We start from the raw sequence: 18,327 nt of genomic DNA on the forward strand, positions 1-18,327 counted from the left end.
GTGCCCTTTCCTTGCAATCGCCCATCATAGCGTGACATGGGGACCCCAATCGGACTAAGTTCATCAATGAAATCAACACAAAACTCAATGACCTCCTCTGTTCCATAGCCCTTGGCTGATACATCCTTCTGGCCGAGAACGATTCCGAACGTACTTCTTTAAGACTGCCATGTATCTCTCGAAAGGGAACATATTGTGTAGGAATACAGGGCCTAAAATATTTATCTCTTTCACAATATGAACCAGGAGGTGTGTCATAATATTAAAGAACGAAGGTGGAAAGACCATCTCAAAACTGACAAGACATTGGACCACATCATTCTATAGCCTTGTGAGCTTATTTGGATCGATTGCCTTCTGTGAAATTTCATTAAGAAAGGCACATAGCTTCACCACTGCTAATCTTACATTTTCTGGTAGAATACCCCTCAACACGACTGGAAGCAATTGGGTCATCAAAACGTGGCAATCATGAGACTTTAGGTTTGTGAACTTTTTCTCTTTCATATTAATTCTTCCCTGCATATTCGAGGAGTAACCGGACGGTACCTTCATACTGTTCAAGCAATCAAACATGCTTTCCTTCTCCTCTTTGCTGAGAGTGTAGCTAGCAGGACGTAAGTAGTGCTGTCCATTTTCTCTCTTCTCAGGACGTAGGTCTTCTCGTTGTTTTGTTTCTTTCAAATCACGTCTTGCTTCTAGTGTATCTTTTGACTGCCCATACGTGCCAAGGAATCCTAGCAGGTTCACGCAAAGATTTTTCGTCAAGTGCATCACATCGATTGCGTTGCGGACCTCCAGGACATCCCAATATGGGAGCTCCCATAGTATGGACTTCTTCTTCCACATTGGGGCATGGCCGTTTTCATCATTCGGAACTTGTTTGCTTCCATGGCCCTTTCCAAACACGACATGGACATCCTTCACCATCGAGAAAACACGCTTCCCGTTTCAGAATATAGGCTTAGCACGAGTTTCTGGTTCCCCTTTGAAATGTTTTCCTTTTCTTCTTAAGGGGTGGTTGAGGGGAAGGAATCGACGATGACCCATGTATACGACCTTCCTACAATTTTTTAGATACAAGCTGTCGTTTTCTTCTAGACAATGAGTGCATGCCTGGTATCCCTTATTCGACTGTCCGGACAGATTGCTAAGTGCAGGCCAATCGTTGATGGTAACAAAAAGCAATGCTCGAAGGTCAAAATTCTCCTGTTTGTACTCGTCCCAAACACGTACACCTTCCTCCATCCACAGCAGCAAAAGTTCATCAACCAACGGTCCTTAGGTACACGTCAATATCATTGCCCGGTTGTTTTGGGCCCTGGATAAGCACCGGCATCATCATGTACTTCCGCTTCATGCATAGCCAAGAAGGAAGATTGAACATACAGAGGGTCACAGGCCATGTACTGTGACTGCTGCCCCACTCGCCGAATGGATTCATTCCGTCCGTACTTAAACCGAACCTTATGTTCCTTGGGTCGTTATCAAAATCTGGGAAATCTCTATCCATGTTTCTCCACTAGGACCCATCCGCAGGGTGTCTCAGCATCTGATCTTGCTTACGCTCTTCTTTGTGCCACCGCATCAATTTAGCATTGGATTTATTTCTGAAAAAGCGCTTCAAACGTGGTATTACTGGGAAATACCACATCACCTTAGCGGGAACTTTTTTCATGACGGGCTCCCCGTCGACCTCACCAGGATCATTTTGCTTGATCTTGTACCGTTTTGCATCACAGACAGGACAAGCATCCAGTTTCTCATATTCTTCGCCTCGATAGAGAATACAATCGTTAGGACATGCGTGAATTTTCTGTACCTCCAATCCAAGAGGGCAAACAACCTTCTTTGCTTTGTATGTTGTAGAGGGCAGTTCATTTCCCTCTGGAAGCATGTCCTTTATGATTCCAAGTAGCTCCTCAAATTCCTTATCGGTAACACCATTAGCTGCCTTCCACTGCAGCATTTCAAGTGTGGTACCCAACTTTTTAAGCCCCTGTTTGCAATCTGGATACAATAATTTTTTGTGATCCTCCAACATCTTCTCAAACTTCTTTGACTCTTTTAAAGTTTCACAGTCTCTTTGTGAATCCACTAGAACCTGACCTAATTCATCAGGTGGTTGGTCTTCTGCTGCATTTTCTCCAGCCTCGTCCATTTCTTCAGCATCGTCCATGGGTTCATCTTCAAAGGTTCCCGCTTCAAATAGATGAGCCCAGTCTGCAATATTATGATCATCATCTTCCTCACCATCTTGCATCACAACTCCAGGTTCACCGTGCTTGGTCCAAAGAGTATAGTTATCCATGAAACCCTTTTCATAAATGTGGGCGTGTAGAGTGCTTCTCTTAGAGTATTCCTTTTTATTTTGGCAAACGCAGCACGGACAACACATAAAACCTTTCGATGACTTGTGGGCCTCCGCCGCATCAAGAAAAGACTTTAGACCATTAATCCACGCCATGGTGCACCGGTCGCCGTACATCCATTGTCGGTCCATCGATCTACATTTTTGAATTAAGTAATAACATTATTTTACTTGTTTTCATATCATTTAAATTGGCACATAACATAATGAAATACAAAATTAATAGAAGTCCAAATTAACAGATACATTACACTACATGCTTAAATTATAGAACATGATAAATAGAAGTCCAAATTAATATATACATTACACTACATGCTAGCTACCTAATACAAACTACTCATCATGAGATCTTTGGACCAATGCCTCGTGAACTGCCTTGCGAAGTCTTGACACAGAACGGTCATATTCCGCTAGCCCCGACTCTTCACGTCTTGTATTATATAGAGCCATCAACTAACGATCATCATCAGTACCATGCAACTCGACATTAAATTCACGACAAAATTTACGATTTTCTTTGCCAAGGGAGAATATATAAAAAACTTTCTTAATCAAACGACGAATACGACCGCTAACAAGACCAACACGCTCTGCAGGGTGGAACTCAAGCTTTCTTAAAATGAAAACATAAATTATAAACTATAATTATTTTGACACTCTTCAGTTCAACGCGAACACGTCGTTCCACGCCATAAGGGATGCGCAATCAATGTTCGCGGCTTTGTTTCAGGCTCACTTTCTCTAAAACCATCGAGAAGAAAAAATATTTGTTTCGAAACATGTCTATGTCGTCAACCTTGACCCTGCAGTGATAACACTGACATTCGGGGCTACTATTGACATCCACGACACAGTGCGGTACAATAGAACCAGATGAAGGAGTACGACCTTGGTCCGGATAATTTCATTCTTAACTGGCTCAAAAGGTGTGGATTTCATAATTGAGACCAAGACCGTACTCCTTCATCGCGTCCTCATATATACCGCACAGTATAGTGCATATCGATGCTAGCCCGAATAAATACATCATTAGAGTGCCAAAATAATGCAACTAAATACATAACAAATACCAAACTAATTAACCATGCCACTTGAATAATGCAAAATCACATTAATTCTCAATCAAAAAAACCTAAATAAATTAATTGAGGGAAATCTCTAATTAATTGAATTAAATCTCTATAACTCCTAATTATTTTGACACCCTTCGGTTCCAGGAGAACACTCTTTTCAATATCCAGAAACCATCTAGAAGAAAAAAAACTTTATTTCGGAAAATATTTATGTCGGTAACCTCGACCCTGCGGTGATGACAATGCCTTTCGGGGGGACACGGTGCGATACAAGGATGTCACCAATCGGTCAGTCGCAGCACCAACATTTCCGGTTAATAGGAACACAGCACTAGGCACAGGCAGCGTGCTCGTTGATATGCTCCCAGTGCAACAACGGCCACGCTGACTGCGTCAAATGCTGTCTTCGTATCAATCGGAAGTGCTGGTGATACGACCAACCGATTCGCGACGTCCATATAGCGCATAGTGTTTCCCCGAAAGGTAGTGTCATCACTATTGGATGGAGATTAACGACATATACTTGTTTCGAAATAAAGATTTTTTAAGCTTATACATAGTTTCAATGTGAGCCTGAATAAATACATCACTAGAGTGTCAAAATAATCAATTCATAATAAAAAAAATCTATTATAATTCTTTCATTAGTTCATTATAAAAAGTTAACTATCCACATTATGGTTATATCTACTACAATCACATGTTTTGTCTACACTCATTCTAAAAATTTCTATTATCCACATGCTCATCTGAATCTAAAAATAAAAAATGTGCTATGTTCATTTGTAATATATAGAAAATGATTGAAAAATATGTCTATAAATTTTTCATATTCAACCTAGCCAATAAACCTACTCCCACATTCAAGTCATCGGTTCTATATATCTCAAATCATTGCATAAATCAAAGAAATCATACTCATCCTCACTATTTCTAAAAGTCACAAATTTCTCTAATTATAGAGCATAAAACGAAGAATAAAGACTATCAATGAAGAGAGGATGAAGTTGCAAACCTTTGGCGCACTTGAATGAGTCCAAATAACACAAAAAATGGATCAAATAATGGCGGCGCAACTCTAATATGAGAGAAGAAACCGAGTTCGAGCTAGCTCTTTGGTGAAATGGGCACTGGCTCGGCTCGGGGAGGAAGAAGCCCCAATTTATAGTGGGAGCATTAGTACCGGCTGGTGGCTACAGCCGGTACTAAAGCTCACCATTTAGTACCGGCTGGTGCCGGCTGGAGCCACCAGCCGGTACTAAGTTTCCTGGCGCCAATTTAGTACCGGCTGGTGGCTCCAGCCGGTACTAAATTGTCACGGCGGTTGTCGGGGGCTGTCGGTGGCGCATTTTAGTGCCGGCTGGAGCCACCAGCAGGTACTAAACGGCTCCCATGGGCACTTTTTGTTTGACCTGGTACTAAATTTGCACGTTAGTACCGGCCGAAACCGTGACCGGTACTAACGGACGCAGACGAATGTGCGTTTTTCTGGCAATGTTGTAAGAGCGTATCATTTAGGTCCACGAACTTTAAAAGTGTAATATTAAGTTCATAAACTTGTACTTTGTGTCAGTTGGGTCAATAAACTTTGGAAACATAGGTCCATAAATTCTTAAAGTGCATTTTTAGAACAATAAATTTGTAATTTATGTCACTTAGGTCAGGTACAACGGGCCGTTGCGAGGCGACGATGGCAGGCTCGTGCTCCAAGGCAAAAAGACGCAGAGGGGGCGCGTTGTACAGGGTCGTCGTCTGGAGGCGACGAGACGCGGATCCGACTGTGGCACGCGGGAAGAATCCAAGATAGGCGCCAAATCCATTCCTCCGCGGGCGGTGAGGCAGTCAGGCAGCACGCTGGGCGGATCTGGCCGGCGGGTGGCAAGATGGTGTGCCGAGCGGATCCGGCCGGCGGGGAGGTGCCAGCGACAGAAGCTTCTCCGCCGGGCTGTAGTCCCAGTCGTCCGCATCGCGCGCTACCTCAAGATGGGCAAGTATGTCGAGCACATCGGCGGAGGTGCACCTTGCTACCTCTCCGTCGTCCTTGAGTACCTCGCCGTGGAGGTACTGAGTACTACTACCACCAGATCTTTTTCTCCCCAATCCATTCTCTTCTGTTTTTTATTGTTTCCCCCAATCCATTGGTCCGTCGCAATGGTCTGAATCCCCGCCTGCATGTGCGGCCGTTCGCAACATCGCCGTGCGCAACGACGAGGAGCTCAGCAAGCTGCTGGGGCCGTCACCATCACCGTCGGCTTTGTTTCCTGCTTTGTTTCAGTTTCGCCACTATTCCTGATTTGGATTGATTTTCCTATCTTGTGGCTGTATAAAATAAAATGGATATGCACATGCTTGTGTTACTATTCAGTTAACTATCTGAAACCTGCATGTTTCAGTCACTCTTCGGTTAATTATCCGAAACCTGCATGTTGCTGCAGTGCCTAATGCTTTGGAATGCTTCCTTGTAGTAACATGACAAGGAGCTGGATAGCTTGATGGCAGTAACCTATAGATTATACCAGAAAAAAGGTTCATATTGTAGTTCAGTTGACTACTTGCTTAGTTTCAGAACTGCCCAATTTTAGCATATATCATTGTTTTCTGTTACTGAACCTATCATTTTCGAAACTGATTTGTGTAGCCTGCAATTGATGTATATTTACAATTATTAACCATATAAAGGCTAATTCTGAAGTCCTATCAATCCACAGAAGTTCTAAATTTCTGAAACTGTTGCTTCTCTATATTGTTTAAAGTTTCATACATGTGACTGAGAATAATAAGTTGCTCTTCAGGTAAATGGCTCTGCAACACATGGGGGATTGTGGGCATAACTTTACTGTTACATATGCAGATGCCGGCATGCTGTTGCTTGACAACTTTTGGCAGTCAAAAAACATGGTTGTTTAGTTAATTGGAACATGCATGCCATAGCGAGATGCATGGCCGTGTTTTTTTTCCTGAAAAGTTCAGTGATACAAGTGGCATAAGGAGACTTAATTTTGCACTATGAACTGCCTGTGTACTGAAGTGTTTGTTCTGTTCTTTAGCGCGAATTAAAAATGAATCTTCTATCTCTATGCCTATTCTCTCACGCGAATTATTTGAATATATTATGCATTCTCTTATGTATGCAACACAAATAGCAACAAAAATCAAATTATATATTGGATCACCATGATCTATGTGCCAAAGGATGGATTAAATATTTTGCAGATAGTCAAACAGACGACCCATTGTACAAGCTGTCTTTTTAGCTGGCTGTGTGTGTCAAATAGATAGCAGCCGTCTGAACTGTTGTACATGCCCTTAAGTCCATAAACTCTAAAAAGGTATATTTAGGTCCGTGAACGTCATTCATGAGTTGTACATGAATATCTTTTAACCTCATCGAGAACACTCCGGGTTGATCTAAATCTAGTGTCATCACGAGATTTTTCACCACAACACCTGGCGCCACCATATCCGGCCAACCGCACCATAGAGGACATAATATCCCCTACTACGGTGCACGTGTTATTGAATCCCTATATGACCTCCTCCATCTTTCTCAAACCATCACCTACTACGGTACACTAATATCCCTAGGTCTTCATCAATATAGTTAAAGCATAAATGAGTGCGTTTAACTCTTCACATTCACGATCATGCAACATTGCCATGGATGGTCAATAATGATCGCACAGCCACCGACTGTAGTAATTTAACCCAAACCGTTTCTGTACTATCACAATGCCTTTGTATTGCCACAGTTAAAACCAAATACATAATATTACTTGCCCTAAAGATCTTAATTTTTGTTTCAATTATCAAAACTTGTTGCCTTACTTTTTTTTACATCTTTACACATGTTATTATTGACTCCCTGTGTGACCTACTCCATCTTTCTCAAGCCATCACCCTACTACGGTACACTAATATCCCCAGGTCTTCATCCATATAGTTAAAGCATCAATGAATGCGTTGAACTCTGCTTCACATTCACGATCAAGCAGCATTGCCTTGGATTTAACACAAACTGTTTTTGTACTAGCACAATGCCCGTGTATTGCCACAGTTAAAACCAAATACATAATATTACTTGCCCTAAAGATCTTAAAATTGGTTTCAATTCTCAAAACTTGTTGCCCTACTTTTTTACATTTTACTGCACCTCCGCTTTGATTTAAAGAGATGCGAGACTCGAACCCAGGCTGGCTACCTGAGAGCACACTCTGTTAGCTGCAAGCCCGCGAGAGGCGAGAGTGCTCGCTTTTTTACATCTTTACATATTTTACTTTAATCCTTTCTACCACTCTGAAAAGCATAAGGACAGATTATCAGAATCACAATTCACAACTCCCAACCTTAGTCTTCACCCCATGGGGGCTTAGCCATGTTGATCTTCAGTCGATGGTTCAGGCTAGTTCTTGTTCTGCTGTTCACGTTTGATGTTTAATCTGTTTTGGTTGCAGTCTGCGTGCTGCGTTTTCTGTTGCCTGTAGACACTCATTTGTGAGTGCTCAAGATAAAAACCTTAGTCTTCACCATCTGATTGTGTCGAGCCAATACATAAATTAATCAGCGTCTAGCTATGATTATGAATAGAATATTTAAAGTGATGCATCAGGTATTTAATCTCGGTCCTTGGTCATTATTTCAGGCATTAATCATAGATGACTGATTTAGTTTTAAGCAAGCCAGCATCAAGGCCATGGGTGCTACTGACGCACAGATCCAAGACATGGCAGCTTCAGCATCCAAATCATCTACCAAGCATATCAAATATACCCATGTCTAACGCCCAGCTTCTGAATCCAGTATGGGAACTGAAAGCAATGAAGATTGCGTGGAAAGATTGATTGATTGATTGATTAGGAGTAAACAGAGGTTACATATATAGGCAGGGAACACCCCTAGCCTGACCTAATCAATCTAGGGTTTGGCCGGCCTGGCGGCACAGCCCACCCAGGCCCAGGCGCACAGCACATGCCTGGGCCCTCTCACACACAAACACATATACATGTCTAACAGGAACTCATAAGCCAGTATCTAACCAGTCTATTACATTATGCAAACGCTACAGCCATTCATGTACAGCAAGCAAGCAACTCATGATCCAGTAACCCACCCATATGTAGAAGCACTGACAATGACGCGCATGTCAGAACTGAGAAATCTGCAACAACAGATGGAAATTAGGCAAAACCACGATATCTAGCAATCAGAAGGTGATGAAATCGTCCTTCTGGTCCTTTCTGGGAGGTGTATCCCTCTGTGACGAGGTGCCACCTTTCTTACCAAATATCATGTCATCGAGATCCTGGAGTAAGTCATCCCCACCTGGCCGATCACCAGGACTTCCTGGTTTCTTTACATGGCTATCTTCTTTACTCACAGCGCGAGGGGATTCCTCAGGCTCCACGGTAACTGGAATCATCGCGGGCTCTGGCTCCGGCTCAAAATGAACAGGTTCCTTGAGTTCTTCGTACTTGGCCAGGACCTTCTGCAGTTCCTCATGGATGCTCAATGCCTCGAAGAGCTGAGCCTCATTATCACCAGCCGTTTCAACAATTCTCTGGATAGTGTACTGACACTGTTGGCATTGTTGAACAAGAGTGGTTGTCAAGTCGTCCTGCATGTGTATCAACACATTAGTGATGGCAGAGCAGTAGTAGTTTTGCATTGAGTTAGATATCTATAAGATATGCAAATAGGAAATGATTGACTGGAGGTCCCAATTCACCTACAGTCAGTTAATTTCAGATATTAACATGGACCTACGGCAATCAGAAAAGTTGAGAATTTTCTTCACATATAATCCAGATAAACTTATCAACGATACTTCAACACTGTGCTTTGGAAGGAATGCGTGCAACGAAATATTAACCAAGACACCTAAGCCCAAGGATTTAATTAACGTTACGGAGAACAGACTAACCTGTAAAACCTCTTTTTGAGGAGAAGAAGATAGCACTGTGGAAAGAAGCTCAACACTATTACGAGCCACCTCAAAAGCTTCATTTACTTGCACAGCAGGAACAGTGCGAGTTGGAACAAAACTCTCGACTGGAATTTCTTGATACCCTTCTTGTGCTGCCTCAGAATATGGTTCCGCTTCAGGCACTGAACGGGGTGGAGTAAATATTGATGCTAGGCTCTCATCGTCACGCCCAGGGAAGCGAATTCCCCTAGATATTAAGCTCTGCAAAGAATACCAAGAGATAATATCTAGGTGAGTTATAGTAGGAGATATCTACAGGCCTGACAGTAAAAGTTCAAATTATTGATTAATGGAGGCACATTACTATGTTATGAAGACATAGAAAACTACTAATACGGTAATGTTGATAATGTTCAAAGTACTGTTCATCTGCGTAACAGCAAGAAGCAATTACATATCCATAACCTATCCAATGTCATTCATAACCAAAGTAGCTGGATCTGCTTCTTTTCGGGTCCGTTGCAGATCACCGTTTCAGGTTAAATTGCAGTGAGGCGATTCAACAGAAAAGCATGACTTTGTATTTACCTTGTATGTTTCTTCATACACTGGAAGGTAGCGGAGATCATCTCCAGATTCTCCCCATGCTTCAATGAGCATAAGAGCCTTGTTTCTGTTGTTCACTATAGTCTGGGGACCATCAATCAGTTTTATCATTTCATCAAGCACCCGCTCAGCAGCAATCTCAGAGAAAGCCTTGTCGCAGTTTTTCACAATGGTCTCGAGTAGGACGAGAGATAGATACTGCACCCGTGGATTCTTCAACATAATCCTTCTCTTGACGGCACGGATCACTTCAACACTGTTGACCCTCTCTGTGTTCACCATGTCGCATATCTCAAGGTTGGTAGCCCAGTCTGGCGCTTCCATGGTTTCCAGCGTGGCTTCGTCAACAATTTTGTCTGCCATGTTCTGGCCCTGGAAGAACTCCTTCATCTTGAAACCCATGCTGCTGACGCCAACTGACATCTTCTGGCTGACTTCAGCTCCACTTATCTTGAGCCGCTCACCAAGGGCATTGACTTTGTCCATCAGATTGTCGCTCATCTTGTCCGAGTGTTTTCTAGTTTAGATTAACCTAATTCTGTAGGTAAGTAAACTGTGGTGTTAGGAACTTAAAATCAAACAACAAAAAGGCCATAATTAACTTGAAAATGGGAGATAAACAGAATATGCCAGAGAATTATGCCAGTACCGTATGCCTAATTGCTTAAATACAATACAACTACAGTTGTTTTCCATTGTACTTCAGATCAGGGGCGGACCCAGCACAGGACATGAGTGTACACATCTACACCCGATAATTCATGCAAACGAAATCGAAGTTAGTAGGTAATATATTGTAACTGGATTCCGATCCGAATACAAATAGGTTTGTTAGGGTTTGGGGTGCTGCTCCGTCTCGCACAGCAGAAGGAAAGAGAAGGGGTGGGCATACCTGGAGGATACGCTCGTCGCCGGCAAAGCGCTGGGCGTAGACAGGACAGATGGCGCCGCCGCTCGCCCAGTCGTCGCAGCCCGGGAAGGGAGGAAGGAGTTCGACTGTCCAAGAAAAGGGAAAGGTTTTTTTTTTAAATGTGAAGGGAAAGGTTTAAGAAACAGAGGGAGAGGAGATGAACCTGAGGCCCTGAGCAGCTGAGCCGTGAGCGGGAGAGCTGTCAATGAGCCGTGAGCGGGAGAGCTGTCAATGAGCCGAACTCGAGCAAGCCCGCCACCTAAAGCTCAAGGGACCGGAGCCGAGGTCGACCGAGCTCGAGATTAGACTTTTATGGAGACGAGGTTGTTGATATGTGTTTGAGTTGAGTTGCATGCTACCTTAATATTCCAATCTAACTAACTGTTTTTTTTTGTTGTTTGTTCAGTCTAGATTTATTTTTTTAATATAATCGGCAGCTCTTTTGTTCGATTTGTTTAGAAAAAAACTTATTTAAGCACGATAGACAGTGTTGTTAGGTCGATTGCACATGTCTAACATTCACGAAACTAAAGCCAGTAGCGACACAAGTAGCGACACAAGTGAACTTGGATGTGTGTGAGTCTTCGAAGAAGTGGCATCAATAAAGGAACATTCATGACTGCTAGAACTCATAGCAGGCGAAAGCCCATCAAAGGCAACATGATCGAAGCCAGTGAACCGGAAGCCGTGAATATTGTGATCCAAGTTCTGTCAAAAAAAGAAAAGTGGTCCAAGTAAAAGTATGAAAGTTGATCACGTCCTCCATTTTCTCCTTTTGTAAATCATATTTTGAAATATATCAGGTGGTTCAAGGATAAAAGGTCATGTACAACTCCTCTCTTCTTCCTATAAATAGAGAGGCAGGGATGATTGAGATTTTAAGAAATAATTATTGTAAGGTGAAAGTACATCTAGGCCTCTAATTGATTTTGGTGATTTTTGACAATCACAATTTGGGGATATGATGTGTTCAATAAAGTGTGTGCAGGAATAAAATGAGAAAATCAAGAAGAAGATGAAAAAGAAGGTCCCCAATTTCAAAATATGTATGGTGGATTCATCGGAGATTTATTTTCAATTTTCGGTTTGAATTTGAGTATGGGATTCACCGTACTATCTAGGGGGACGCATTCGAATGAATTTTAGATTGTTTAAATGCTTCTTATGAGATGACATTCTTCAGAGAAATCACTCACAAAAACTCACTCAGCACATGTTTCTGCACAAGGTTTGATGATCCCGGCCACACAGTGCCCGGCCGTACTGCGTAAGTCCGGATGATCCGGCCTTGGGCCGGATGATCCGGACCTGGTGACTTTTGAGCGTCCAGAGTGAGGACAGGTCAGATGATCCGGCCCTACACTGGATGATCCGGACCTGGGAATCTTTGAGTGTGTTTTGCCTATTCTGTTATCACCCCGGATGATCCGAGGTAACCCCGGATGATCCGGGCTCCACCAGAAAACACACAACGGTCACTTTCGGGGGTGGGAGTATATATACCCCTTCACCGCCTTCATTTACTCCTCTCTCTCTTCCCGACCAACCTCGCCTCCAAAACATTAAATTATCCACTTCTCTCCATCCTAGAGCTTGATTCTTGCAAGGAAACACCTAGGGATTGAGAGGAAGTGAGATTTGAGGTGTGGTTTGAGAGTACTCCGTGAGCTAGCACTTGTTCATCTCAAGAAGCATTTGAAGCAATCTTGACTCATTGATTCGCGTTTGTTACTCTTGGAGCTTCGCTCCTAGACGGTTAGAGGTGCCAGTGAGCTCCCTTTCCTTTGTGGTTGAGCCTCCGGAAGTTTGTATTACCCGTTCTTTGTGGACTTTTGCTAGTGAGTACCTCAATCCTCCTAAGTGGTTGATTGAGTGAGGGAAAGGGTTAAAGGGCAACCCTGCTCTTTGTGAGTAACTCAACGGAGACGTAGCTCCTTTGTAGAGTGAACTTCAGGATAAATCTTGTGTCTATTTCTTTTTTTGTTGCATTTATTGTTCTTGAGCTAATATTCACTTGATCTACTTGTTAGTGGTATTCCTCTTGTCCTAAAGTGTTTCACAGGCTTGATTACTTTATTTGCCAACTTTGTATTCAAAGGGAATCGTCAAAAGATAAGTAAATTTCAAATCTCGTGCTAGATTCTCTCCTGTTGTCGGATCATCCAACCCTAAGCCGAATCATCCGGACCTGATACTTTTCTGCCAAGTTTTTCATGAAATTTTTAAACAGGCTTATTCACCCCCCCTCTAGGCCTAGTGTCGATCCTTTCAATTGGTATCAGAGCCTAATCTCTTGATTAAAGCTTAACCGCTAAGGAAAAAATACTATGGTCGCCGAGATGTCCGCAAGCGGTGGTGGTGCTCCACCCGCATACGATGTCAATGATAGTGACTTCGAAGATAGCGATGTTAAAAGATCAAGAAGATGAGTGAAAGGGTTGAAAAGAAGGCTCTAGCTCTTTTCAATGAGAAGATGAAGTTGGAAAGTGAGAAGAAGGATCAACAAGGATTTCACTCTATGTCTCATACATATGAGAGTTCAAACTTCCAATCCTCCAATCTTTCATTCTCTACCGTTCCAATGGGCAAACCACCTAATTTTGATGGAACCGATTATGCACGTTGGAGCGATGACATGCAAGTGCATTTATATGGACTCAACCCACATCTTTGGACCATTGTGTGTGTTGGTGTGCCTCAACTCGGAGAAGGCGAAGTTGTTACTCCGGAACATGAGCATGATTTATTTCGCAATGCCCAAGCCGTGAGAGTCATCGAGAGTTTGCTTTGTACAATTGAGTACAACAAAGTTAGAGGAATGATTAGTGCAAAAGAGATTTGGGAAACTCTCCAAATGTCACATGAAGGCAATGAGGAAGTCAAAGAAGGAAAGATGGATCTTCTTAAAGGAGAGTTGGAAGCATTTGTCATGAAAAAGGATTAAACCCTTTAACAAATGCATGATAGGCTCACTCTTCTAGTCACCAAGATTAAAATTCTTGGTAGCAAAGATTGGGATGATTTTAAGGTCACTAAGAAGATGCTTAGAGCATATGCACCCAAGAATCCAATGTTGGCAACCATCATTAGAGGCAAAGAATCATATAGAAAGATGAAGCCAATCAACTTGTTGAATGAGTTGCAATTTCATGAGATGAATGATCTAGATGTTGCCAAGTCAATTGGTCAAAATGAAGTCAAGACTATTGCTCTCAAGGCCGAACCTAGCAAGATGGTTGAAACAAGTGAGAAGCCGTCAAAGCAAAAGAAGAAAGTCGAGTCAAGTGATGGAGATAGCACTGATGAAGAAACGGCCATGATGGTGAGAAATTTCAAAAAATTTATGAAGAAAAGAAACTTTAAGAGAGGGACCAAACAAAGAACATGCTACAAGTGTGGTGAAAAAGATCATTTCATAGCGGATTGTCCTCAAAATGACAATGATGAAAATGAAGACAAGAAGCACAAGGGCAAGAGCAAGGACAAGAGTTATGACAAGGAGAAAAGGTACAAAGAGAAGAGCAAAGAGTAAGCATGGCAAGGCTCATGTTGGTGAAGAATGGGAGTCTAGTGGCGACTTCGACAATGAGGACACGGCATCTCTTGCCTTGCTCTCTACATCATCAATACCGAAGCTCTTCAACAACCTCTCCGATGATGAACATGAAGGCCCTATGTGCCTCATGGCCAAAGGGACTAAGGTATCAAACTATACCAATCCTCCATCTTCTCCCACCTCCACATCTAGTGAAGTAGAAAATGATTTAGAGGAAGAGGAGGCTCAACTTAAAGAAAATATGATAAAGAAGTTTGGTAAACTAGGTTATAAGCAAATTAAGAAACTTATGGAGAAATTAGAGAAAAAGAAAGAGATTCTTAGAGAACAAAAAGAATTGCTCATCCTTGAAAAGGAGAGAAACCTTGCTCTAGAAGAATCTTTAGCCAAGTAAAAGGATAAGGTTGAGAAATTGGCAATGGACTTGTCTCTTGCCAATGACTCAATCGTGAGGATGTCAAAGGATCATGCCTTGACAAATGATTCACTTGCTAGCCTAAAGAATGCACATAGTGAACTTCAAGAGAGGCATTCACGCCTTCAAGATATTTACAAAAATCTTGAAGTAAACTATAGCACTCTTTGGGAGAAGACCAAGTCTAATTCCAAAGCTACTCTTGACTCTAATGCCTCCACTAGCAAAGGGTGCTTGAAATGTCATAATCATGATATAAATGCTTGTGTTACTAATCTTGCAAAGCTAGAAGAAGCAATCAAGACCAAAGATGCTCAAATTTACAAGTTGAACATGCTAGTGGGAAAGGGAAACCTTAAGCCAAAGAGTGATTTTGAGTCACACCCGGCTTATAACACGGCTCAAACGTTTCCAAACATTTATGATGGACTTGGCTACACAAGAGGAAACAATATAAATGGTTCTAAGATTGTGAATGGCAAGTCCATCCCTCTTTGGAAGAAAGGAGCAAACCTTGGAGACTTGATGAACATGGCTCACCGTGGTAAAACAATGAGTGTTGACCAAGGTAAGAACCAGATTGAGAACACAATGAAGGTCAACACAAACAACAAGAATGTGTCATGTCCCATATCACGCAACTACTCCATTGACTACACCGTGGTGATTCAAAATGGGAAGATGGTGGTCAAGTACATTGGTGCTCACACAAAGAATTTGAGGAATGTGTGGGTGTCCAAAATGGCTTACACTAACCTTCAAGGACCCAAAAAGTTTGGGTACCTAAATCTTGAGCCTTACTTTGTTTTGTAGGCATACTCCTCCGGTGGAAGTGCATGGTTGATTGATAGTGGTTGTTCAAATCATATGACCGGGGATAAGGACTTGTTCACTTCTTTGGAAACGGATGACATACACAAAGAAACTATTGTCTTTGGAGACAATAGCAAAGGAGAAATAATAGGTTTGGGTAAAATTGCTCTTGCTCATAATAATTCAATTAATGATGTTTATTGGGTTGAAAAGTTGGGATACAATTTGTTGTCCGTCTCACAACTTTGTTTGATGGGCTACAATTGTCTCTTTACTAACGAGGGTGTGACCGTCACTAGAAGGGAGGATTCCTCTATTGCTTTTATGGGTCTTTTAAAGGGCAAAGTTTATCTTGTTGATTTATCTAAGGAGAAAATTGAGCCTAAGACTTGTTTAGTGGCAAGATCCGACTTGGGTTGGCTTTGGCATCGCTGTCTAGCCCATGTTGGCATGAGGAACTTGGCCAAACTTTAAAAGGGCGGGCACATCCTAGGACTAACCAATGTTGTATTTGAGAAAAATAGGTTGTGTAGTGCATGTCAAGCCAGGAAACAAGTTGGTACTCCACATCCTCCCAAGAACATCTTAACATCATCAAAACCATTGAAGTTTCTACACATGGATCTCTTCGGACGAATCACCCACATTAGCATTGCCGGTAACAAATATGGTCTTGTTATTGTTGATGATTTTTCTCGTTTCACTTCTGTATTCTTTGTGCATGACAAGAGCGAAGTACAAGAAATTCAATAGAAGAGCTCAAAATGAATTTGAGTTGAAGATCAAGAATGTTAGAAGTGACAATGACTCAGAATTCCGAAACACCAATATTGAGGAATATCTTGATGAAGAAGGAATCAAGCATGAGTTCTCCGCTCCATATACACCACAACAAAATGGCATTGTGGAGAGGAAGAATAGGACATTGATTGAAGCCGCAAGAACCATGCTTGATGAGTACAAGACTCCGAATATCTTTTGGGCCAAAGCAATCAACACGGCATGTCATGACATCAATCGTCTCTACATCCACAAGTATTTGGGCAAGACACCCTACGAAATAATCACCGATAACAAGTCTAAGGTGCACTACTTTAGAGTTTTTGGTTGCAAATGTTACATACTTAACAAGAAAGCCAAAAGCTCAAAGTTTGCACCAAAAGTTGATGAAAGTTTTCTACCTGGTTATGGTACTAATGAACATGCCTATCGTGTTTTCAACAAAACCACCGGTGTTGTTGAGACCACGGTAGATGTGAAGTTTGAAGAATCCAACGGCTCTCAAGTAGAGCAAGTTGATATGAACCTTGTAGATGATGAAGAACCTCCAAATCTATCAATCATGAGGATGGGCTTAGGTGAAATAAAGCCACAAGAAAAAAAGAGAAATGCTACGATTGAAGCAAGAAATGACAATACTAGAGTTGAGCCATCAAGCTCTCAAGTGCCTCAAAATCAATGTCAAGATCATGGTGACGATCATGATCATGGCATGGATCAAGGGGGAGCACAAGGTGAAGAAACTCAAGGAGAAGAACCTCAAGTTGAAAGAGATGATGATGGTGAACCTATTCAACCACAACGCCAAGTGTCTCATCCAAGAATGAATCAAAGTGTACAACGGGATCATTCTGTTGACAATATTCTTGGGATTATCCGAAGAGGGGTAACTACTCATTCTCGTTTAGCAAGTTTTTGTGAACATTACTCGTTTGTTTCTTCTTTGGAACCTCTTAAGATAGATGAAGCACTTGGAGATCCGGATTGGATAATGGCCATGCAAGAAGAGTTGAACAACTTCACAAGAAATGAAGTTTGGGAATTAGTGCCAAGACCCAAGCAAAATGTCATTGGAACCAAGTGGGTTTTCCAGAACAAGCAAGATGAACACGGCATTGTCACAAGAAACAAGGCTAGATTGGTTGCTCAAGGTTTCACTCAAATTGAAGGCTTGGATTTTGGTGAAACATATGCTCCGGTGGCTAGGCTTGAATCAATTCGGATATTGCTAGCCTACGCCGCTCATCATGATTTCAAGTTATATCAAATAGATGTCAAGAGTGCCTTCTTGAATGGACCACTCTCCGAGCTAGTCTATGTAGAGCAACTCCCGGGCTTTGAAGAGCCCAAGCATCCAAACTACGTGTTCAAGCTCCATAAGGCGCTCTATGGGCTTAAGCAAGCTCCTAGAGCATGGTATGAATGCCTTAGGGGATTTCTTCTCAAGAATGGCTTTGTAATGGGTAAAGCCGATTCTACTATTTTTACTCAAAAAGTAGATAAAGATCTATTTGTTTGTCAAATTTATGTTGATGACATTATCTTTGGTTCTACTAATGAAAAGTTTTGTGAAAAGTTTAGTAGGATCATGACAGAGATTTCAGATGTTCATGATGGGTGAATTGAAGTTCTTCCTTGGTTTTCAAATCAAGCAAATGAACGAAGGGACTTTCATATGTAAAACTAAGTATACATATGACATGCTCAAGAAGTTTAACATGGCCGATGCTAAACCCATCAACACTCCCATGGCCGTGAATGGACATCTTGATCTAAATGAAGATGGAAAATCCGTGGATCAAAAGGTATATCGCTCCATGATTGGTTCTTTGCTTTATCTTTGTGCATCTAAGCCGGATATTATGCTTAGTGTGTGCATG

At 42.0% G+C, this 18,327-nt stretch overlaps 1 protein-coding gene and 1 long non-coding RNA gene across 2 annotated transcripts; one reads left to right on the forward strand and one right to left on the reverse strand.

The window, feature by feature from the left end:
• Positions 1-5,124: 5,124 nt before the first annotated feature.
• Positions 5,125-6,524, forward strand: LOC120693052. The gene is made up of 2 exons (XR_005682840.1): positions 5,125-5,508; positions 6,240-6,524. It is a non-coding gene; the product is annotated as an uncharacterized LOC120693052 (long non-coding RNA).
• Positions 6,525-8,268: 1,744 nt separating this feature from the next.
• On the reverse strand, positions 8,269-10,511 carry LOC120687804 (TOM1-like protein 1). Its single transcript, XM_039969822.1, has 4 exons — positions 9,956-10,511; positions 9,365-9,628; positions 8,725-9,058; positions 8,269-8,602 (listed from the first exon to the last, which is right to left on the reverse strand). The coding sequence occupies exons 1-4, from the start codon at positions 10,472-10,474 to the stop codon at positions 8,514-8,516; spliced, it is 1,206 nt and encodes a 401-aa protein (XP_039825756.1). The 5' UTR covers positions 10,475-10,511; the 3' UTR covers positions 8,269-8,513.
• Positions 10,512-18,327: the final 7,816 nt, after the last annotated feature.

The sequence above is a fragment of the Panicum virgatum genome, chromosome 9N, assembly GCF_016808335.1.
Source record: "Panicum virgatum strain AP13 chromosome 9N, P.virgatum_v5, whole genome shotgun sequence".
Classification (NCBI taxonomy): Eukaryota; Viridiplantae; Streptophyta; class Magnoliopsida; order Poales; family Poaceae; genus Panicum; species Panicum virgatum.

What these genes read in the sequence shown, in the direction of transcription:
- LOC120687804 (XM_039969822.1), bottom strand. Translation starts at nt 10,474, where the DNA reads ATGAGCGACAATCTGATGGACAAAGTCAATGCCCTTGGTGAGCGGCTC. An exon ending in TGTATGAAGAAACATACAAG is followed by an intron (nt 9,629 to 9,955) that starts GTAAATACAAAG and finishes TATTCTTTGCAG; the next exon opens with AGCTTAATATCTAGGGGAAT. An exon ending in TCTCGATGACATGATATTTG is followed by an intron (nt 8,603 to 8,724) that starts GTAAGAAAGGTG and finishes CTGTTGTTGCAG; the next exon opens with ATTTCTCAGTTCTGACATGC.